Here is a 23,166-nt window from a genome sequence, read left to right on the forward strand (position 1 = left end):
ATGGCTGGGCTTGAGTCACTCCTGTGTCTCGAGACATGTGCTGGATTTTTACCAGATGGAGTAGTATGGAATTGTCTGCGTCTGGCGGAAGCAAAGCTCCATTCTGAATTTGTGGCAAGGAAACTCTGTGTTACATCTTCCAAGGATCAGATGGATCGCAGCAGGGCAGCGACAAGTGTTTAAGATCGGGCTTGCACTTTTTCGTCGATCGAGTTTGCTGTCTCAATTACCCCGAATTGAACTCAAATCTCAAGACACCCTCTTTCGAACGTATCCCATTCTTGGTTCCCCGTGGGCCGATGAGCTACCTTCTTATCAGCTTCCTATTTGATCCTCAGCTAAGATGATATCATGGAGACATCAATGGGGTGTTCGCGCCGCTGAGGGTTCTAGCTGTCTTCGTCAGAGCTCACCTGCCATACTAAATTGATCTTCTAGACTTTCTCGTCGAGAAAAGGTCAAACAGGTACTTCATGTCGACTCAGAACTGTCGTTTCACCTTCATGACACCAGAGTCCCTCACGGCTGGAGAAAAAGTTGGGTCATGATCTGATGAGCGGTTCCGCATCCTTTAAGATGTGGTCATACCAGTACTTACCGGGCCCCACCCCCGCTTCGACTTCGAATAGAGAAAAAAACCCCCCCGGGAGCTCTCTCAAAGAATCACCCCACATTACGCCCACACATCTCTTTTCCTTGTGGTAGCCGCAAGTCTTTCCCATTACTTCTTGTTCACACGACATCCTCTGCTTGCTTGGAAGGTGTCTTTGCAAGTATAGTCCGCAAAATTTCCTGGGCTCGCGCGTCCGGACACGCGGAAATCGACCCCGCAATCGGAGCTAAGCTCCCTCCAGCTTCTCGATCTACCCAGCAGTCGTTACTTCCGAAAACTTGACTCACAATGTCCCTCCGGTCCACGATGCACATCCCAGCTGTCCCAGCATTTCTTGATAGCGTCCGTCTTCGCGACATTCAGCTTCCACTTCCCGCTGCGCCTGACCCATGGCATCGACCAGGCAAGCCGCAACCCTGCACGGCAAGTCTGAAGCTCTCTTACTCCTCTGCCATCGCTGCTGCCGAGAAAGATGACGTCTCCCTATCAATTGACTACGGCAAGCTGTTCCGTCGCCTAGAAACGGATGTCCGCGAGATGGCTCAGCATACCAGCTCCCCGGAGCATCCCCATCACCGCATGGTCAGTGTTGAAGGCACACGACGCGAGGAGATGAAAGCGAGTGCAGTTGGACAGGATCCACGGGTGACTGCTGGTATTGTTGCAAACTGTGGCTTGAGCTTACTGGATGAGACTGCCGCTGGAGTGCGCCGTATGTCGCACCTTCGCCAGAGCCCTCGCAACAGCTTCTCCGGCTCGCAGGCGCCGCCTGCTCCACAGTCTGCAGATGCCGGTCCAGCTCCCATTACGGCAGAATACGGTCGGTGTGAAGTGTGGTTGCATCTGCCCAAGGCTTTGCTGCGCGCCGAAGAGGGGCTCAAGTATCGAAGTGTCACGGTATGGGGCTACAATGACGAGGCTGGTGCAGATGCTCTCGAATCGGAATCCCGATCTCCTGTGGTCTTGGAAGAAGAGTTCCGAATTGAGGGTATTCGATGTTACTGCATCCTCGGCGTGAATTCCCATGAGCGCGTTGAGAAGCAGGCTGTCATCATCTCTCTCGGCTTTGAGGGACCCGGTCAGCTGGCTTGGGGATCAACTGTGGTGAACACCTATGTTGCTCTCACGCGTGCTGTTGCAGAGGTATGTTGCCAATTTCCCACTCATGGCGGCTGGGTGATACCCTGCCTTGGCTGTGCTTCAAATCAGGGCATGCTCTAACAGACAGAAATAGAAAGTCGATGAGACGACATTCCAGACGGTCGAAGCACTTGCGACCTTTGTGGCACGCATCGTGACCGTCGACTTTGGCAATGAGCGTGTGACAGTGCGCGTTGAGAAACCGAGCGCTCTGGCCTTTGTCCAGCGTTCTGGCGTGGAAGTTACTCGCACCCAAGCATTCTTCCAAAGCCACGAGGTGGCGCACCGGTGAGGCTGGGGATCTGGAGTCTTAAGATCGATCGACAAATGCTGGCTGACTGGGCGCGGGTGCGCCCGCATAGCCGCGGCCGATGCGTAAATTTTTACTTCTTGAGCATCTCAGAAAACATGGTTGTGTAACAAGTATGACAGTGAGAATCCGTCAATTAGTGCAGCGGCATCCTTTTCGACTTTATGAGTTCTTCTTGCGCGTCTGTGCAAATTACGGATGAGCGATGACGTAGCTAGGCCACTCAGATCCAAGTTTGAGGCTCTTCGACAAGGCTTTCTCATACTACTTTAGCTGCTCGGGGAGAGGCTCGTAGCATTGATGTCCTCGTCGGTCCTGCTGACAGCCTGACTGTACACAGGTACCAGTTCGACAAGCCTTCTGAGAAAGACTGCAGGTGCCTACTTACAAGATCAGATTTCCAAAAAAGGCTGCACTTTATCCCCTTGAGGAACCATTCATCGTTCAAAGATAGCCCATGTTGTGCACGTGAAGTCCTAATTGGGCTTAGTCTAGGCCCCGGAGGTCCGCCCGGAAAGATGAGCGATTATTCCACTTCCCGCGCTCTCGGTTTCTCCAATTCTTTGATCTTCCCTCCACAACTCCGTTCATTGAGGAAACACTCGTGTTGGTTCCTCATTGTTTGACATCAAGATCAAAACAAGCGACGCAAGTAACTCTTTACAATCCAAGCTTCAGCCAACACGCGATTTCTCTATGTGCTTGCCTGCGCCAAATTTCCTCTCCGTTGCGACTCCTCTGACCAGCTCTCTGGCCAACCCTCCCTCCTCCCTCTCTCAGATTTGCGCCATTCGTGACTCCACCAAGTCAGCGCGCTCGACAGCATATCCTCGCTCGCTCGCGTCTGCCTTGCCAACTGACTTCGCCGCCAGCAAGGTGATTTGGCTAGGGGTCCCGAGTCCGTCCTGAATCAGGGCGGACACTTAACAAGGCTGACAACTCTGTGAAGTTGCTGGGCACCAGGCCGTAGGAGACTGTCACTCAGGTCTCACATCACAGTCAGTTCTCTTTTCTGCTTTGACCCTTACTTCGCGCTCTCACTCCCTGTCTCTCTTGTCTTCCGCGGCCTTGGCCTTGGCCTTGCTGAGTGGGGCAACTTCCTCAAAGCTAAGACTCTGCGTACCCCTCCACCGTATCAGTCCCCAAATTATTTTCGATTTGCGGCTCTCTGATGCTGATTGAACATCTCATGACAGGAAATCAACTCTACTCCCCAACACGTAGTGGTCGCTGTCACCACCGTGTCACTAGGGGATCACTTTCACTTCGCTTTGCTGTCGCGAATCTGGCCGACGCCCTGATTCGCAGCTCTTGTCCCGGACGTGCTCGAAAATCGCTGATCACCGCGCAGCAGCGACATGGCCACACCTACGATGCCTGACGATCTCGCTGTCGCAGACATCTTCACCCCCAGGCCGACAACGCGCAGCCTTCCCGCGCCGAGACACCAGCGGATCTGGTCACTGAACAAGCTCCCCAGGCAGACAAGATGATGCCCCCGCCGACTTTCCACCCGGATCTCTTGTCGGGCAAGCAGCGGCGCAAGGCCAAGAAGAAGAAGCAGTACGTGGCGGCGGACCCGGCACCGTCTACCGTCCGTGGGTTTACACCCTTGGCTTCTGCCGATGAGGACTCGGATTTTTCTGTGTCAAGCTCCCGAGCAGCTGAGTCGCACCCAATGGAAGCGATCGGTGGAGCGAGTCCACGCGCTCAGCCAAGCACCGCGCACGGGATTAGCGCGCTGAAGCTTCAACTGGATTCGCTGAGTCTCTCCGAGAAGCCAAAGTCACGGATCCAATTTGCTTGCTCCGCGACCCCGAGCAATGCCAGCGCGTGCTCTGACAGCGATCAAACTGAGATCCTTACGAGCTACGAAGTCCCGCTCGAACATGACTTTGTCAGTGCGGACGCAGGCCAAGATGAGCCTTCGGTCAGTGCGAGTCCTGTCGCCCAGACAAATGGACCTGACATGAAGAGTCAGCTCTGCCGAAAGATGAGTGCCGCGGATTTCGAAACGTTGCTCTGCCTAGGGAAGGGATCATTTGGAACTGTTTTGCTGGTTCGACACATTGTCACTGGCAAACTCTACGCCCAGAAGCAGTTCAAGAAGGCCTCGATAACTGTGCACAAGAAGCTTGTGGAGCAGACCAAGACTGAGCGCATGGTCTTGGAAAGTGTCAACCGGCATCCATTCGTGGTCAAGCTGTTCTACGCATTCCAGGATCACGAGAAGCTGTACTTGATCTTGGAATATGCCCAGGGCGGCGAGCTTTTCCACCATCTCGCCATGGAGCGCATGTTCGAAGAAGATGCTGCAGCCTTTTATATGGCAGAGATGGTCCTCGCCCTGGTGCACTTGCACCAGAATGTCGGTGTGCTGTACCGAGATCTCAAGCCCGAAAACTGTCTTCTGGACCACGAGGGTCACCTGCTTCTAACCGACTTTGGCCTGAGCAAAATCGCGCTCAACGACGATGACCGGTGCAATTCCTCGCTGGGCACGATTGACTACATGGCTCCAGAAGTGGTCCAGGGTAAACCATACGGCAAGGCATGCGACTGGTGGTCTCTGGGTGCGCTCGGCTTTGACCTCTTGACTGGATCGCCCCCTTTCCGCGCCAACAATCACGCGAAGATGCAAGAGAAGATCGTGAAGCAGAAGCTAGTGCTGCCCTATTACCTCGGGCCTGACGCCAAGGATCTGCTCACCCGACTTCTTCGCAAGGATCCCGCCAAGCGACTCGGCTACCACATGCCCAAGGATCTACAAACGATCAAGAAGCACCGCTTCTTCCGCAAGATTGATTGGGCAGCTCTTGAGCGCCGCGAGCTCAACCCGCCCATCCAACCTGTCGTTACCGATCCGGCTCTGGCAGAGAATTTTTCAGCCGACTTCACGCAGGTCCCGCTCAGCCCAACGGTTAACAGTGGATTTGACGATCTGTATGCCAGAGGCCAATCGTGCATGTCCTCGAGTCTCAACGCACACGCATCAGGCGAAGGCGATCCTTTTGGTGGCTTCAGCTACGTGGCTTCGAGCAGCTTCTTCGATCACGGGGCGGGGGCGATGACCGCGGGTTATTAGAGAATGGGTTTTAGCACGGCGTTGAAGTTGAAAATCAAGATCATGGTCCTGTTTGTGTTCGCGACTTTCAGCAAGGGCTGGTCATAACAGATTTGTTCCTTCCACTTATTCTACTTCTTTTCCGAGCAGGCTTGACTACAATAGGTTAGTAAGCCAGCTCGATGCTGGACATCATCTTTCTCAGTAGCCTGTTTCTGTTCCTTGAACACTAAACCAAAAAGCTTTCGCGCGCCTTCTAAGCCTTGTTAAATCTGTTGAATATTCATGTGATCAGAATATTTGAGCCAACTAGTATAAAGAAGAGCTAGTAGCTAGTAGCTACTGGCTACTAGCTACTGACCTGCCAGCCTACTAGGCAGGCTCATTCACATCATTATTAAGCAGCATCTGGTTTTCCAGCATTCATCAAGAGATGTTCATTGACGGTCATTGATAAAGTTACAGAATGAGAAGTGCATCTTCGGATGCGAACCTCTGCATTTAGATCTCACCCTCCTCGCTTCCCTCTCCTTCGCCGCTATTGACACCGTTGACCTCCGTTGGCGTCTTAACATCAGCTTTAGAGATACTTGGACGTGCGACTGTAGAAGTATCGGCGGTTTTGTCGTCTGAGACTTCGCCTTCTTCAGCGCTGGTCTCGTCAGGTCGAGATTGCGGAGGATTGTGGGAGAACGAAGGTGGAGGGGCGGGGTTCTGGTCCGAATTGTCCATTTGTGTTTGGTCGTTGGCCTTGTTTTGGTGCAGAATTTCTACAGCTCGAACAGGAATTCGTGGACGCGTTGTAACTGAGGGAGATGCAGCTGAGGCTGTGGCTGCGGCAGAGTGTGGAGAAACGGTGCGCTGACGTTTCGTCGAGCGATCTCCGTTCAAGGAAGAAGGGTCTTGCACTTGTGGAGTAGGTTGGCTGTGTTCGTCGGAGTGAGACTCGGGCTCTCTGGAACGCTTGCGACCATTTATCGCATTTGATGGATCGCCAGTCGTATCGAGCCTGGGAGTGAGGACAGGATCGGCAATGGGGTTATTGTTGAAAAGACGGGTAGGGTCATTAGCATCCGCGTCCGAGAATGTAAAGTCCGGATAACCCTTGCTCAGGTTTTGCTGCACGCGTTCGTAAATCTTGACGATCAATTTGCAGGCGCGAATGAGCTCGTCCACATTGACATCTAATTGTCGCCACCATGGACGTCCCTCTGCGTCATCTGGGAAAGCAACTTTGCAGTGACGAGCCGCGGCATACAAGGCGGCCGCCGCAATGACACGGGGCTGGAACTGCAGGCAGAGAACGGTGTACGTAGAGTCGTTCAGAAAGGCGTATGCGGCGTGACGGAGGGGTCGGTTGTCGCCCAAACCGAGGAAGAGGGAATAGTCCCAAAGGATGCGATAAGGTGATTCGAGCTGGAGGTCGAAACACAGGAATTCAAGCATCACACTCTCATTCTGAAGGATTAAATCACGCCATTTCCAGTAATCCTTGGACTGTTCGTCCACAACTAGCTCCGGTTGCTTCATGGCGACACGGCAGCAGGCCACCACAAAATCCTTCATGCGGCGCATGGTCTCGTCCACTTTGAACGCCACGAACAGCGCCACGGCTGCGATGACCTTGGGGTGCATAAGATCCGCGCCAACCTCTGGATATTGTCCCCGCAAGGAGTAGCGCATGAGAAAGCGATGCATGAGCACCGTCGCAGTCATTGATGTTTGTGGCGGCATCTTGAGCATCAGGCTAACCTGCCATATGAACTCCACGGCACGATGCCGGATGTAATCCTCCTTCTCACGGTCAATCTTGTCGATCCGCGATGGTGTCCGTTCGAGCTCTTCATCTGTGAAGAGCCATTTCTGCTGTGTCGCCGCAATCACCGGATTGGGAAGGCCGGGGATGCGGCGTTTGGTCGATGCTTGAGACGTGGAAGCTTCCATATGGTCGTCTGAAGCGAGAGAAGAACGAAGCGTCGGGAGGTGAGAAGAGGAGTTCGTGGGGTGAGAGATTGGTAATGTAGGAGGGATCGGAGTGGGTGGGTAGAGGAGTAGATCAGCAAAGAGATAGGCAGGTCAAGGTGAATCTCCTTGACGATTGGTCGCTAACTTTGTTTATTTTTGATTTCTCCTGCTTGCTTGTATCTTGGTCGCTGCGGCCTATCAAGGCTCAGCGCGCCAGCGCGCTCTTGCGGAATTGAATCTCAGTGGTTTCCAATCTCAGGCGGTTTAGTCCAGTCGGTTAGATGCGATTCAAAACACCTCACTCCACACTAAAAAGCCAGTGAAAGATGAGTATCGGCGTTTCTCAAATTTTCGTCAAAGGATGATGCACATATGATCGACCAACAATGACGAGAAAGCAAATGATCTATGTCCATACGAGGATCACGCTCGGCGAATGCGACAAAGTGGAAGGCTACATGCTCGGGGCGGATTAACTCTGACCCGGAATTGATGATTGCATCAGTGTAATGGCGACTGTCTTCAAGCCTTGTACCTCCTGTCAATAGTGAATGAGTCTCGACACTGTCTTCACAAGTGAGGACGTGATCTACTAAAGAATCTTTCCTGCTTACTGTATAGCTTACATCAAATGAATTTTTGTATTCGGGTCAGTGTTGATGGAGAATCTATGTCAAGCACTGGATGTCAGTACAGCAACTAGAAACCTCGCTGAGAAGAAAGTGTTATTCTTGCGGATGGCGGACACAAAATAGAAAAGTGAAGAACGAATTCTTAGTTCGACAGTGGAGTGGTATCTCGAGCCGTACACCAAAACGCCACGCTGATTAACAATAAGAGTTTCCATGACCGAAGAGGATATCAAATGAGGCCATCAAGCACTACTCCTCTTCACTGACTTCACTCTCATCGCTACCCATGCCCACGATGTAGTTGCCTTCTCCGTATCTGTGACCAAGGGCTTCTTCTTCCCGTGCGCTTGCCTCGAAAGCAGCTTCCATCTCCGCGGCCAATGCGTCATCATCGTCCTCCTCCATATCGTCTCCAGTCCCGACAGAGCCCGCAGGGGGGCAGGTTGAGTTTCCCGAGCTGGAGAGGGCAGTGCAAATGACTCAATATCCACCTCAGAGTCGTTCGCCTCTTGGTCGTCGCTAGGCGTGTTGTTCGAGGAAAAGAAAGAGGGATTGACTTTGAAAGCCCTTTTGGGAGGGGGCGAGCCCATATCAATGATGAGCTCGCCGTCGATGATGATATTTGAGCCGGGAGACTGGACAGACTGCTGCGAGCCGTTTGCCGTGCCGGCATCTGATTCTGACATCCGAGACTCATCTCGCTCGGTCGGTAGGTCTTTAGGAGGCACCGGCTCAGGAGCCTGGTCCGCGGGCTTCTCTCGAGCTACCTTCGGCTTCACAGGGGGTTTCTGAACACGCTTGACTTCCCGTAGCGGATTCGCTGGAGCCTTTGGCGCCCTCGGTTGCGGTGCCGTCTTTACTGTGGGTCGGCTCGGTGGGAGATTAGGTGTGCCGGTCTTGCTGGTATTACTTGGCTCCGGCGTTGAAGTTCTCGAAGGGACCTTGGGATCCTCTGCGCCTTCTTTAGGCAAAAAGTGCCGAAAGTCATAAGGATTGCTCTCGTCAGCCGGTCCTTCGTCCTCAGTCTCATTTCCCCCATTGTGATCCGCCGTGGATGTGTTGTCTCCCTCATGTGATATCCGCAGCTGTTCATACTGTTCCAGAACTTGCTTCTCCGTCTTCCCAGGAGCGGATCGTAGATTGAAATTCAGTTTGGTGGAAACCGGTTCCAACACAAACACCTTGCGCTCTGGGTCAAAGACCAGAACCAGCGACTGGTCCCCGGAGGGATCCTCACTTCCGACATACGAATATGTGATGGTGTGGTCGGCATTCGAGGGCTTATCGGTGACGGACAGGTCATAGAGGTCTCGCGAGAGGGTAGATCGAGTGATTTTAGATCGCTGCTGAGGTGTTGCAGACTTGGATTTGTAATTGTAGTTCACATTCACGAGACGACCTGAAGCGGTATTTTTGGCTAGTCTGTTCCCCAGGACGATGGGATATTCAGCCTGTTTGGTCGGGTCGATCATGGTGGACATCGTGGGGACGGCCAGCCCAAGGCTCCGCGCCGGGAAACAGACAGACAGCGGCAAGCACTTGTTGGCAAACGATCTTGCCAAAGGCGCAAGCCAGGAAGGGACACGCGAGGCCAAGCGTGGTAGTGTAGATTGAGAAGAGTGGTTACTTTGAGATCAAAAATTTGGCAGTTTGTTAGAATCGCTCAAAGGTCTGAGAGAGGGGGTGAGAGTAAAACAGAGTGGTGGAGTGAGGATTATCGCAAGTATGGGGAAAGGCGGAGAAGCTCAAGTGGAAATGACCTGCCGATGAGCGCCGATCAAAGAAAATGGGCCCAAACAAAGGTAGCACAACAATGTCGCTAGTGGTCATGCAAACAATAATTGGCAATTTGAGGTACAGCATCCCGAGGTGATTATTGCACTGCATTGCCCGTTGCAGAGTGGTTTTACAGTTAGTGCTCATATTGCGTGATTCGAGTACGCTGATCAGAATGTCTCATTATAGCCCTGTACTACCTGAGTCATTTTTGCAGTTGTCTATGGCATAGAAGATTATTTTGAGATCAGCTTGCGGTCTTAACATTACAAAAAGCTTCACGTGCTATGGGCTTTGTGCTCGTTTATATATGAAGAGCTGCGCTAGTGTACAGGTACCCGACTCGTCAGTTGTTCCAGACGACCAGCCAAAGCTCGATGCTTTCGCATTACGTCTTCCCATTCATATGCAATGCCTTCCTCTTCATCCAGCTCGGTCAGAATCATTCCAAAGTCACCTCCAAGTCGACCGAGGCTAGCGGCGCAGTACAGCAGCTGAGTGAGCAGGCTTTCCCTTGAGCTGCGGTCCCGGACATTGGGAAGGTATGTGCGCACTGTGTCCGTCAACAACTGCACCAGGTGCATTGGGAAGGTCGCCAGGGCCGAAGGAAGAGTCTGTAATGGGTCATCCGGTCGAGGTGTTTGATTTGAAATTTTGGAGATGTCTAGGCTTCGAATATTGGGAACCCCAGACTCAAGGTCAGATTGCTCAGAGTTGAAAATGTTTTTGTACAGCGAGATGATGGCAAAACTTTGTTCACGGAAGATCTCGATGTATCGTTTGAGATAGCGATCTGTCTGCTGACCACCCGACCAGCTTTCGGATGAATCTCCACTGCTTGTCCTCCGCTGTGACTCTTGATCGGCAAGCTCTCGCAATGGATCCAAGGCCTCCAGGGTAGATACCAGATGCGCCAAGCGACAGATCAAGAAAATAGCACCCAGTGCTCCTTCTCCCGAACCTATGGCTCCCTCACTTCGAAGAGTTTCAAGATCTGGTGCGACGCGCCGGAGCCAGCCCACGGTTCGCATACCGGCTGCTAGCCGGAGGTTCGGGGCTCGGAGACCTGCAATCAAGTTGGTCGTCATCTCTTTCATGGCATCTTCTGCCTGCGAGGCGACGTCCTGAACTAATGGTGAGCCCGGGTATATTGACTGAAGGCGCTTGATATGTGCGTGTAAATCAAGCGCTGAGGAATATGTTGTAGAGGCCACTGATGCGCCTGAGTTGGCAGACGCCGCAGAAACCGCGGCGGACAAAAGGGATGGCAGTTCAAGGATGTCTGACAATCGATCCACGTTGCGAGCTAGCTGCATGGCTTTCTTCCTCCTCTCTAGTGCTGCATTATCTGTGGTCTTGCTGTATTTTGTGGAGAACCTGACGGCTTCCTCATCGAGCTCTGGGACAGCATCGCGCAACTGATGCGCCTCCAGTTTCAATTGCGGTATTGATGCGCTTAGAGTGGAGAGATGATCGGCTGAGGCGACAAAAGATCGATGGGAGCGATTTGACAGCGCTTGAAGGGAAAGGAGCGACGAGTGGGAGGACTGTGCCAACGATTGCGGTTCGGTGGTTTGCAATGCATCCAAGGACAAAGTCGGCAGCCGATTCAGATATTGTGTCGTTGTGCTGTCGGATATTTGGGGCTTGTCGATGTCGAGTTTCGGAGCCAGGAGCTCCAGTAAAGAGTCAGCCATGATCGCTAGACGTCTGACCCCTAGAAATCGGCTGGTCGAGCTCTTAGGAGTGAGGAGTGTACCCACGTGGAGAACAGTTGCGGGCGTGGTCGCGGAGTAGAGCGTACGATAAGGAAGGCAGTACGGTGGCCTGTGCGGCCAGTTTGCGCATCTCCGCAGTGTGTTTCTGGAACCAGGCCCAGATCACCCATTTCTGTTTTTACATCTCCATCATTTCTGTTTTCGGACATATCCTTAGGGATCCCCAATCAAGGCTCTGCCTTGACCTTTGAGACTCAAAGGCCCTTCAAAGAGGTGTTTTTTTTCCCCCACAAACACTTGCCTTGCCTAAAACTTATACCCCGCATCTGCCTCATTAGCGGCCTTGTCCCACATGCGCTTCTAGCCATGGGGAAACCACGAGTAAGTCTGCGTAAATTGTGTAGAGTGATATTCTTTGGCAGACCCGAGACTGACCGAGTGATTCAGATGATCATTCTTGTTCGCCATGCGCAATCTGAAGGCAATAAGAATCGCGACATTCACCAAACAACACCCGACCATCGAGTGAAGCTTACTTCCGAAGGTCACCGACAAGCCCTAGAAGCTGGACAGCGGCTACGCAATATCCTTCGCCCTGATGATACCCTCCATTTCTTCACGTCTCCGTATCGTCGAACAAGAGAAACAACCGAAGGCATCCTGCAATCACTAACCTCCGACGACCCTTCCCCCTCTCCGTTTCCGAGACACGGAATCAAGGTTTACGAGGAACCCCGACTTCGAGAACAAGACTTTGGTAATTTCCAGCCATGCTCGACCGAAATGGAACGAATGTGGATGGAACGGGCAGACTACGGTCACTTCTTCTACCGAATACCCAACGGCGAATCCGCCGCGGATGCATATGACCGCGTCAGCGGGTTCAATGAGTCCCTGTGGCGACTTTTTGGAGAGGAAGATTTCGCCAGTGTATGTGTGCTCGTTACACACGGTCTTATGACCCGAGTCTTTCTCATGAAATGGTACCACTGGAGTGTGGAATACTTCGAGGACCTTCGGAACATCAACCACTGCGAGTTTGTGATCATGACCCTGAATCCCGATAACGGCAAATATACTCTTCAAAACAAACTGCGCACATGGTCGGACCTACGACAGGAGAGAGAACAAGAAGCGGAAAAGGAACGTGATAACAAGGGGCAAATTGTTACTCGTCAGAATTCCTCAGAACATGTCCCCCTCCGTCGAAAATGGGGTGGTTGTCCAGATGGGTGCACGCACGGGATGACTGGAGATGTCCAAAAGTCACTTCGTGCGCAATTAATGGAATCCATGCATCGGAGCAGTGGGCACATTCGGGGTAGCAGTGATACATACCCTGATCAACCATCACCACTGAAGCAGACCGCCTCGACAGCTGACAGCATAGAGGGGTCCTTCCCCTTCCCCAACGACAAAAGTATCGCGGCTCTTCATTCATCTTCCGCTGGGTCTCAACAGTCCCGTTTCTCTCCTGAGGAGATCAATGCAGTCAATATGGGGCAATCCTCCAGCTCCGATACTCGCAAGCGCCCTGTTCGGCCAAGTTTGGGCCTGCATCGCGATAGTGAGGACCATCTTCTACATCCTCCAGTCTCAGCTTCAGCGACAGCAAATCTCAAATTAGCTCTGCTTCATCTGGGCGGGCGAGACGGAGGTGGCTCATTGAGCGGCGCCAACAGTCTCGTCCCATCCGAGGATGAAGGCGATCACAACGAGGAGTCCCCGAAGCATCACCATCACCATCTTCACCACCATCACGGCCCTCATGGTCATCACCATCATCAAAATCAAAATCACCATCACCACCCGCATCACAGCAACGATGTCAGCAGCCCTGAATTGACCGCCACTCATAAAAAGGTTCTTCATTTACAAAAGGACGCCATCCCCAACGCAGTCTCCCTGCCCGCTTCATCCCAGGATGCCGAGGACGACGGCGACGACGAGTTGAGCTCCCATCAAAGGAAGGGACACAAGAAACGCTCCCATCATGTTCCAAGCCATACCCAGCAACAGAATCCCAGCCTTGATACCGGGAACTTCCCGCTTGAAAAAGACACAACATCCACTCCTTCCGTTGCTGCACGCCCAAGAGCGAACATGCTCGGTGACGCAGATGATGAGACCCCCAACTCGCATGAACAAAACGCGCATACTGCCGAGAATCCTACGCCACCAGTTCAGCAAGGCCAACCAGACCCTTCATCCGAGGACCAAGACCTGGAGACGCAACGCCGGGAGGATCAAAGCATACAAGGGAGTGTCTATTAAATCAAGATGCTTTTCGAATCAGGGAAGCGGTATAAGTTATACCCGTCTATCTCCTGTCAGATCTGCCAAAACGCCAGTGGAAGAAAGGGTCGGGACCTCAAATGCAGGATTGTGCTTGCATGTTGGAAAGAGAAGGCAAAAAGTCTGTAAAACAGGCGAGGGGTATTTTTGGCATTCAGTGGAGAATATCCAACTTTCACGGAGGATGTTATACGAGTACATGATTGAGAATGAGATCACGTCATTGATATAGAACGAAAGATGTTGAAAACCCGGTGGGTAACTGCAAGTGACGGTGTCTTATTGATATGCGATTAGAAATTGTCAAGAGACATTCCAGCATAGTGTCGTCCATCAGTCACGTAGTCTATGATCGACTGCCCGCACCCATGCCGTGTCCCTCGACTATTGCCCCAATCTACGGAGCCCGGAGCCATACGCCTGATTCGATTTAATGATCATCGCAATAAGCAATCACATATGATTTCCCAGACCCGATGTCTACTGGGCACCAAGAAGCAGCAGTAATCTACGATCAGTCAGGGGAAATCGCGCGTTGAGGGGTAGCCCAAGCACGGTGGCTTCAACCCACTTGGGCAGAACCGGCCTGTGCGGCAATTTTCTTCATGTTCCGGACAAGTCCAACGAAATAATGACAAAGGACGGTATGAAGAGCGACAGCGGCGGGAACCACGAGAACGAGGTTGCAGACCTCACCCCACGCCGCAATAACATCCGCCTCACTGCGCCTGATCTCGCCCAAGAAAGCAGAGATGTGGGAGAAAGAGAAACCAGAATACCCCTTGAGAAAAAATGGGAAGAGTGGTGTGAGAGTCAGAACAACTTCATACAGGTAAAATCAACATGTTTATTGCAAGTTTGGGGATATCAGATGGGTCAAAGAAGCGCAGTCGAAGAAGTTCGTCAGCGTTTGCAGGAAAAAGAGAGAAAGTGGTATTGAAAGCTGCAGTTGTTTTTGGTAGATTCATGGTGAATAAGGCGCAAGATCGTGGCAATAATAATAAGATTGGTCAAACGTCGATGATTGAAGAGAAGAGATTAGCGACAGACGCGCACGGGCTGGGTCTGCGTCACTGCAATTCGAGTGTGGAGGCATACGCGGTGATGCCATCGACGGAGGTACACATCCGAATGCTGGTGGTATATGATGAAGAAAACAAGGCAAGAAACAGAATCGATAAGAAGGAAGAACCGGACAATCCAGATGCAACAATACTCTATAGAATCCACCAAGGAGAGGAAAGCGAGGCGAAAAGACACAAAACGATGCGGTGGAAAGAAGAGCAGCCGAAGGTATAGACCGAATGGCATAGGTGGTGAAAGGATGGCAAATTTTGAAAAGTCGTGATCATCGTGACTGCAGTCCTGGCCAATTGCCTTTTGTTTAGACCTTGACGCCACAACGCTGGGGGAGCTTTCCCCAGCATGCGCAGGCCTAGGCCATTGGGTTGAGCGGTTCAAAATAAGCCAGGATCGCCGCGGATAGCATATTTTCCGAATTTTTTTTGGTGGAAATAGGTTTTTTTTGGAAAGATTGTTGCGCTAAGTCGACGAGGAAAGTGGAGGACGCGAGAAGAGAAAACAAAAAAGGGAAGTGTGTACTTTTCAATCACCGAAGACGGAGCGGCGGGACTGGACCTGAAAGAGTGGAGCAGCGCGTCCACGTGTAAGAGTATAGGTGAGAATTGCATGACGAAAGATGGCGTAAAATGTTGCGTCAAAGATAAGCGCAAAAAGATAGAACGGTATCATGGTGTCGAAAAAAAAGTTGCAGAAAGTTGACAAAGTAACAGACAGAACGAATCAAAAAGATGTGCTCTCAGGCGACCGGGGGGAAGCCATGATGAGCAGGGATCTGGGAGAGTGACTCTGAGAGAGGATTTAGGGAGGTGAAGAGTTACACCCAATCGGAGATAGTCAGAACTTGTGCCTGATCATCACACAAGGGAAGGATGTAATCTCCAATCTCTTGTGCCTCCAAGCCGAGAAATGAAGATGAGAAGAGAATGGCGCAAAAATGCAATGGGAATCAAACAAGCAGAGCGGCACGTCCGCACAATTTCATCCCGCGATGACAGGGTGCAGTGGGGGAAAGGCGCCGTGGGGCATGTAAAACTCCATGTGCTTCGCACAATACACACATCCACAGGAGGAGCCGTGACCAGTCCACACGCTCTGAGCAAATGGTAAACCATAAGCTGGAGTGTGGTGGTAGGATGGAGGCTGTGACCGAGGAGCGGATTGGGGAAGATAACGCGGAGGTGGTGGAATCCATGTCCCTTGCGAATAAGGGGGTGGTGGGTTCGCAAATCCCCAGGGACCGGCCGGATAGTAATCCGGGGTGTTGGGACCACTGTGGGGAGCCGACGGCGGGGAGTACTCAGAGGCAGCAGGGTTGAGCCATGAGCTCTCGGTATGCGAACCGCGTTGATATTGCGGGGGGATGGGACCTTCGGGAGACATGAGCGGCTTGGAGACGGTCTGGTGGTGGCGGGCAACGTTCGTGTCCAAGGGTGCGAGAGTCTGGCGAGTAGACTCGTGGGCTCTCGCATTGGCCTTGGCACTCCAGCTATCCCAGTGGCGACGCCAGGAGGCAAACCCATCCTGCTGGTCGTAAATGCGGTCATGGATCTTCCAGTCAAAGGCGAATAGCCACTCCAGCTCCATCTTGTTCAGTTCAGCCACGGGTATGTTGCTCACTTCTGCCCAGGACTTGTTTTGGAAGGTATTATCATCCAAGAACTTGCTGCCCAACAGCAGAGCCACCGTCAACATACGGTAAATCTGTCCACTGCTGGAGTGAAATGTTCGCTGGGCAGAGAGGATGCGCATACGGCTAGACATGTAGAACAGACCCAACAAGATGGTGGAGCTGGGGAGGCGGGTTGACGAGAGAATCTGGTAGACGTATTTTCGGAACTGCGGGGGGACGGAAGTTCCTGGGGAAATGCTTCGCGCGAAGTCAATATCTGAAAGGGTGATCTTGGTGTTGTACAAATCATACATTCCCTGAGTCATCTCTGCGACAAAATCGGACATTCGATCCATCTCATAGTCCAGGTGCGCAGCAACACCTCCAGTGGCCTTTTCTTCCTTGCGAGACTGCTGCTGCTGTCGCTGCGAAGGGTGTTGCTGGTGCTGGTGTTGGTGCGCGTGCTGGTGGGTCGAAGCCATATCGTGACGACGGTATTGTGATGAGATCGCGTTATCCATGGGCGGAAGCTGCATGTTGGCCCGGATTGGCGGCAGCGAGGTCGCGGCGGGGCCATACATGGGCTGCTGGTGGCCCATGGAGTGCATGTCCCGGACGCCATGCATGGCGTGTCCCGAGCCCGGATACACCCCCATGGCATGGGGCTTCGAGTAGATCAGCGATTGCGAATACTGTTCAATGAACTCAGAGCCGCTCTGGTGGTAGCGAGGGGGGAATGCGGTGTGACCAACCGGATAGAACGTAGGTTCATCCAGACGACCACCATTGTTGACATGAGGAGGCGTGGGCGGGAGGCCGTGGCCTGCAGCCAGCAAGGACGGCATCTTGCGAGGAGAGGGGGAAGGGAGGGATTCCAGTTCAGGTGGGAAGAGCAGACTTGATCCTGTTCGTCCCTGGAGAATCAGCATAATGCGCTTCACCTTGAGACGCGGCCAAAGGACAATCACTGGGTAAATGTATGCTGTTTGGCACCGCGACACGACCTGTAGAGTAAGGGGACAAGGCTGAGACACGCACCGTCTACGTCTTCACCAGGTCCTGAGCCTGGAAAGGGGGAGAGGGCGAAGAGAGGAGAGCGATGCTCTGGGAGCGTGCTGCTCTAGTGTCGATTCGAGGACGATCTCTAGTTGAATGACATTGAAAGAGGCTCTTCAACCGAGGGAGTCGAGAGAGATCAACAGAGTACTATCACAGACGACGTGGAGACGCGGTCGCGGATGAAGCCTTCGACGTGTGGGGGGGGGGGTTGACCTCGCGCTTCTCCCAGCAATCGTGGCGATGCAAGGATGACCCACAGAGGATGGACGAGGAGAGTTTCAAGGATGTGAAGCAACACCCGGCAGCGCGCACACAAAAACTGTATGATTAAGAAGATGGCTGATTGGTGATCATACGTGTTCGGCGCCAGAAAGGGAGACGTGAAGTCTTCAGTGGACGACTCAGAAGGCAGGACGCAGCGGAATTGTTCGAACCGGAGACCACGAGAACAATGTAGATCAACAAAAAGAGGAAGGAATTCCCTCACCCAAGGACAAACCTCACGATTGGAGATTTAGCAACGACACTTAGTGAAAAGCTCGTTGGAACAGGGAAGGGGAGAGGGTGACTGGTGCAACAGGAGAGGGATAGGAGAGGAAAATAGGTTGTGAGGTCGAGAAAGGAGTAGAGAGAGCGTGAGTGGTTCGAAGGGAGGAGGAGGAAGAGTGGGTGAGAGGGTTGCAGAAGAAGTGAGAGAGAGGGTTGGTGCCGGTGTAGAGAACCACTTTTTGGGGGGGGGGGGGGGGGTGGGACTCCTTTGGGCCTGCACTCTCTCTCTCGGTCGGACACTCTCCTCGCTCGCTATGAGAGCGTGTGTGTGACTTCCAGAGTGGGTGCGCTCAGCGTTGAGGATGGATAGCCTGACTAATACGTAACATCGATACCATACCATACTTTCCTCTTTTCCTCATTTTCTCGTGGCCCCGTTGGCCTCGACTCACCCCGTCGAAACATTCAGGCGGTGAATACCACCTGAGGTCTGCTGAGTGGCGGCTGATGGATTTTTCATTCCTTTTTGGCTGTGGTTCACCCGTTCTTTTCCTCCTTCTCGAATACAGAGTTCCGTCGTAATTCCACGAATCCGTCCCTCGCTCAGGGCTCTCACCGGGAGTTTCTGACACCCTGTCCATCTACCGTCTACTTTACAGTTTACACCCTATGACCCTACAGTCTCGGAGTCTACCCTGTTCACTATCTACTTTATAGTACTTCTACCACCGCTCATGATTGCTCTTTAGATACCTATGATTAGGAAGTCTAGTCGGATCCTCAGTCCTTAATTCTTGTTCTCATAGGATTTCCGTCTTTGTGATTATCAAGTACTACTCTCAGTACTCTGAGTACTCTCAGTATTACGGCTCAGGACTAGGAGTACTCAGAAGACCATCTCCGTTATGTACATTATTAATAATTAAAGTCGCTTCAGGTTGGTCTCTCTCGGATAGTGGGGACATCAGGTGATGCACCATTGGGTACAGCGGAATGAAGTGGGTACCAACATAGTGAGGTTCACCACCTAATCCACAGTGTCCAATAGGTATTACCGAGGAAACCCAAGTCACAACATGCGATACACAGATGCAGAAGCAGAGTTGACGGTGATGTCTGTGACCTACCATAAGTATATACTCCAGTCAAACTCACTGACATAGTAGTATAGCCCAGTAGGAAGTTTCCCACTCAAACAGGACTAGACTACTAGTACTAGTAGACCTCAAGACCGATCATGTAAGAATAGGGCAAGACCACAGTTCGAAGACAGCACGCGATGGCTTGTGGTAGAGATCCACATGAAGAGGGTCACTGGTGGCTGTGGGTGGTCACGCTCTATAATTTACCCTCTTTACAGTACCTTTACACTACGTTACCTCTTTCCTACCCTAATGCATGAATGCACCGACGCTCAATGCCCATGCGCAAGAGGCCTACCTGAGTAATCTGACGCCCTACAGTCAGTCCTACACAGGTAGCGATGATACCTACCACAGATCAACATTTCCGTATTTTGAACCGGCTGACCAGATAGGTAGATACACTGATACGATGGCAGATACTCCCGTCTATGTACAGTGGTACATATACATGCTTCATCCAAACGGAATCGCAGTCCAGCACTAGAGATTTCGGTACGCTTCAAGTGTAAGACTCAGCACTGAGGTTATCCGTGAGTATGAGATCAGTCTGACAGACAAAGAAGAATGATCAAGCCTGGTGCCATCGCCTCTCCTAGTCTGATCGAGAACAGATTGCGCACTCACGATGCCTTTCTGACTAAAAGTCCAGCCGAGGACATGGCCACGGCGTCAGCATGACCGGGGACAGCAAGGTTGGCGGAATTGACCCAAATAATACTACTAGTCTACTCCTCACTTAGTACTATGGGTGTGTAGGTAGGTACATGTGTAGGTATGTATGCAAAGTTACTAAAGTTACTAAGGTACTCATGCGCCTCTCCCGTACTCATGAAAAGGCCATAGTCAGTGTAGTAGTCATAGTGAGTCCTCAGAGACGATCTCGGCCCTTGTCAGTGACCATGGAGCCACACCAGCCTATGACATACTCTAGTGCCAGCTGCCGTGTGCTCAGTGCTGCCTGCGAAAGAGTTGTTAATGACACCGGCACTAGTGTGAGCGTGTGAAGACCCCGTAGTCGGACTGTATTATTCTGCCCGATGGAGCGGAAGTCATGAACGACCGGGTGGCCATACCCACAACACGAGCAACGCCGAGTCAGATAGCGTTTGTGAGTATATTCAAATATGATATATTGGATACCACACTATGACTATTCACTCACTTCCCTAGAGTGATTGACTGGTTTCCTATATTCACATGACATAGAACTTTGGGTTTCCCCTTCTCAGATGGGTCATTCACCCCCCCGCAGATCCTCCGTCAGTTGCCTCTTCCCTGCTAAAGTGGCCTCCTCCGGAAGGCGATCGGGGTCCAGAAAGCTGGTGATGCAACGTCTGTGTCACGGAGAACTAGCGTCGGAGGGGCGGCAGAAAAAGTAAAAAAAGAAAAAGGAGTCGAGAAGGTTAAATAAAGAACGGCTAGGGAAACTGGAAAATTTCGGAACCCCCCCCAAAAAAAAAAATTGAAAAATGAGAAAAAAATGAGCCCAAAGGGGACCGGGAACAGAAGCAGCACGAACGTAGTGCTTGAAGCGGACAAGCAGAGACTCGTGCAGGAGTTCCGCAACGCTCCACTTGGACTAAGCCATGCGCTGGCACCGGTCGGCCGGACAATCAGTGCTGCTGCTACAGTCGATGGAAGGTACAAGGATATACGTTAGTCGTAAGTTGGTTAAATGCCGCACAGAGGTAGCACAAAGTCACAGTAATGAGCAGTTTGACTAATTTTCAACTAGTTGAAGGTTATTGAGCGCGTCCGGGGAATACACTGCCGCAGTGTAGAACTATAGACTGCAGAGATTCAGGAATACCAAGGGGTTTCATTCCGTGGGGTCATATCTGCGCAAGTCTGGACAAAGTAAACACTAAACAGTCAGTAAAAGTATCCAATTGCTGGAATCAAAGGGTTATCCGATAGCTGATTTGATCTATATCCAGCTGTTGACTCCTACCATACTGTATGACTCGATTGTAACCCAACGCCCTTATATCCAGATCGGTGGTACAAGAGGTACAATCATCGACCCTCTCACACTCACAGTACCTGACTCTTCAGCAGTTCAGACCTGAGCCATTCCTGTCCTATCTGACAGGGTTAGTGAGAGTTCATCAGCAAGTCATTTCAACTTGGCCGACAGCATCCTGTGGGTATTAGGGTTGACCATCGATATCATCCAGTATCTCCCGGGCTACCCTATGGCACCTACAGACCCTTCAACTTCTGACTGCGACCTATTTTCATCATTGACATTCCGGGGCCGTCTAAGGTCCATTTTTACCATACAGATGATCCGGCCATTCGAAACTCTCTCATCACTCACTATAATGACCTTGACCTCGATCCATGTGGTTCCATTACTAATAACTACTCAGTGAGTCAGGACTAGTGAGTCCTGACTCATGACTTGACGTCCAACAGTAAGTAGATGGCATTGTACTCGCGCATCACTCATCACCCCGTACAACCACGCAAGGGCCGGTGCACCATACCCAGTCTAGTGGACCAGATGCTTGAAACTGGATCTCCCGTCTCGCCGGGCAGCCTGTCCGACTCACAACAAAACTCCCGCCAGTGCCCTGTGCATCTCTTTTTCCTCCTCCCCATTCCCGGAGACAACAAGTCCTGATGACAAATTCGACTCGGGTGGAAAAAGGTGCGCATCTCGGTTTGTAGGAGAGCGACTCGGACACACGCCCTACTATTGTACTGTAGACCTGCCCCTCATAGTGATCCCGGGCTCAGTCTCGGGCAAAGGAGCCCGGGAAGGGGAAATCTTTTACTCTTGGGAGAAGCGCCGAAGCCTCTCGTGAGTCACCAAGTCTAGAAGCTGCACTGGGCAGGAGAACATGGTTTTTCCTTCCTGCAGGGCGCATAGCGTCATGCCGCATGGCCACCCATGTCCCTCCCCTATGACCACTGCCCACTGCAGTGCCTACTAGATTGAGACCCCTGCAGTGTCCGGTGAGAGGAACAGAAGAAGACACCAAGGGGAATCCACCTATTGTTGGGGTAGGAGAAGGCGGAGAAGGCGGAGGACGGAGGACGCAGGACTAGGGGGGGCAAAAACCTACGTCGTACTACGCCTCGCATCGGGAGATGACGATGCGGCTGTGTACTTGTATGCTCAAGAGACGGCTGCCTTCCATCTGACAGGGCTCAGCAGGAGTGGTCATCGTGGTCGAACTTGGATGATAGAAAGCATGGATGGGGTTCTAGGGGGATGACGGGCCTTACTTGAAGCCATCATCATCCTATGTCAAAGACTCAATGGAAGTGAGTGAAACTATAGCAAGCACAGACCAGACTGATGAATATACCGTCGCACACGACAAACTATGAGAGGTAAGTAAATAGCTAAGTTACTTACAATAAGTATATACTTGTCGACGGGAGTCCCTTAAAGAACCTCCCTGTACAACATCGGGTTCTCTGTTCTTTGTGAGGTAACTATTACTCCCCTGAGTCCCCTCTAGTATATTCAAGATCATACACTACCGGCTAGGTAGGATATCTCTATCTCTATCTCTATGTCAACTTACATGACCCCTTCATTCCCGTTTGATGACCTCAAATAAGACGAACCCTCTTTATTTCCACCTTCAATCTCTAGAAGTCCATGCTTCCCAATGTCACAGCAGTCTCGTTTCAACTTCATGACCTCACACTCAACACTCACCTCCTGCAAGAGTACAAACTATACCCTCCACCCTCCACCCTCCACCTCATTCAACCCCCGCATATCCATCTCATCCGTCACCCGTCCCTGCCCAACCAGTGGAGCACATCGAGACACCTGCTCCCAGCATCGGCTAGTTTCGGCCCAAGTCCAAGTCACAAACTCTATTTCCCTTCGCCCGTTCCACATGCCCAAGTCACATTCAAAAGAGTGATTTGACACACAAGGCCCAGACTGTGAGCTTCCAGCGAAATACATGAACGTGGGCTGCCACGTACTGCGGAGTGCGGAGTACACGTTCATCGGCAGGAAACAGCTTACCTACACTGACCTACGCACTATCTCCCTTAAGCTACTTTCTAGGCTTCTACAGTGTTAGAAGTGGAGATCGACAGAGGCACATAGCAGGTTCTCCGTGAATGTCCAGGGACTATCCAAGGTTGACGGCATCCCCTTTACTAAACGTGTAAAGTCTTCGGCCGTGAGACCAGCCGTCGCCCCGCCTGCATGCAACTCATAAAGAGTCCTGCATCGGTATAGACTGGGCACGTATCGTAGTATTCACTACCTATAAGGTTGAGTACCCATGCTA

The 23,166-nt window shown here is 51.9% G+C and overlaps 7 protein-coding genes across 7 annotated transcripts; 3 read left to right on the plus strand and 4 right to left on the minus strand.

The window, feature by feature from the left end:
- Positions 1-901: 901 nt before the first annotated feature.
- Positions 902-5,148, plus strand: N7539_002017 (kinase-like domain-containing protein; the record flags this gene model as incomplete). The annotated part of the gene is made up of 3 exons (XM_056931620.1): positions 902-1,756; positions 1,848-2,041; positions 3,462-5,148. 3 exons carry the CDS (start codon positions 902-904, stop codon positions 5,146-5,148), a joined length of 2,736 nt encoding a protein of 911 aa, XP_056793651.1.
- A 480-nt stretch (positions 5,149-5,628) lies between these two features.
- Positions 5,629-7,071, minus strand: N7539_002018 (uncharacterized protein; the record flags this gene model as incomplete). Its single annotated transcript, XM_056931621.1, has 1 exon — positions 5,629-7,071. The coding sequence occupies one exon, from the start codon at positions 7,069-7,071 to the stop codon at positions 5,629-5,631; it is 1,443 nt and encodes a 480-aa protein (XP_056793652.1).
- A 902-nt stretch (positions 7,072-7,973) lies between these two features.
- Positions 7,974-9,205, minus strand: N7539_002019 (ELL-associated factor; the record flags this gene model as incomplete). The annotated part of the gene is made up of 2 exons (XM_056931622.1): positions 7,974-8,181; positions 8,205-9,205. 2 exons carry the CDS (start codon positions 9,203-9,205, stop codon positions 7,974-7,976), a joined length of 1,209 nt encoding a protein of 402 aa, XP_056793653.1.
- Positions 9,206-9,823: 618 nt separating this feature from the next.
- On the minus strand, positions 9,824-11,197 carry N7539_002020 (Dor1-like family protein; the record flags this gene model as incomplete). Its single annotated transcript, XM_056931623.1, has 1 exon — positions 9,824-11,197. The coding sequence occupies one exon, from the start codon at positions 11,195-11,197 to the stop codon at positions 9,824-9,826; it is 1,374 nt and encodes a 457-aa protein (XP_056793654.1).
- A 468-nt stretch (positions 11,198-11,665) lies between these two features.
- On the plus strand, positions 11,666-13,492 carry N7539_002021 (acid phosphatase DET1; the record flags this gene model as incomplete). The annotated part of the gene is made up of 1 exon (XM_056931624.1): positions 11,666-13,492. The coding sequence occupies one exon, from the start codon at positions 11,666-11,668 to the stop codon at positions 13,490-13,492; it is 1,827 nt and encodes a 608-aa protein (XP_056793655.1).
- A 652-nt stretch (positions 13,493-14,144) lies between these two features.
- N7539_002022 (uncharacterized protein) lies at positions 14,145-14,812 on the plus strand (the record flags this gene model as incomplete). The annotated part of the gene is made up of 2 exons (XM_056931625.1): positions 14,145-14,319; positions 14,346-14,812. 2 exons carry the CDS (start codon positions 14,145-14,147, stop codon positions 14,810-14,812), a joined length of 642 nt encoding a protein of 213 aa, XP_056793656.1.
- Positions 14,813-15,574: 762 nt separating this feature from the next.
- Positions 15,575-17,050, minus strand: N7539_002023 (uncharacterized protein; the record flags this gene model as incomplete). Its single annotated transcript, XM_056931626.1, has 1 exon — positions 15,575-17,050. One exon carries the CDS (start codon positions 17,048-17,050, stop codon positions 15,575-15,577), a length of 1,476 nt encoding a protein of 491 aa, XP_056793657.1.
- Between the last annotated feature and the right edge of the window lie 6,116 nt (positions 17,051-23,166).

The sequence above is a fragment of the Penicillium diatomitis genome, assembly GCF_028827545.1.
Source record: "Penicillium diatomitis strain IBT 30728 chromosome Unknown utg000002l_segment0_segment0, whole genome shotgun sequence".
NCBI classification, from domain to species: Eukaryota; Fungi; Ascomycota; class Eurotiomycetes; order Eurotiales; family Aspergillaceae; genus Penicillium; species Penicillium diatomitis.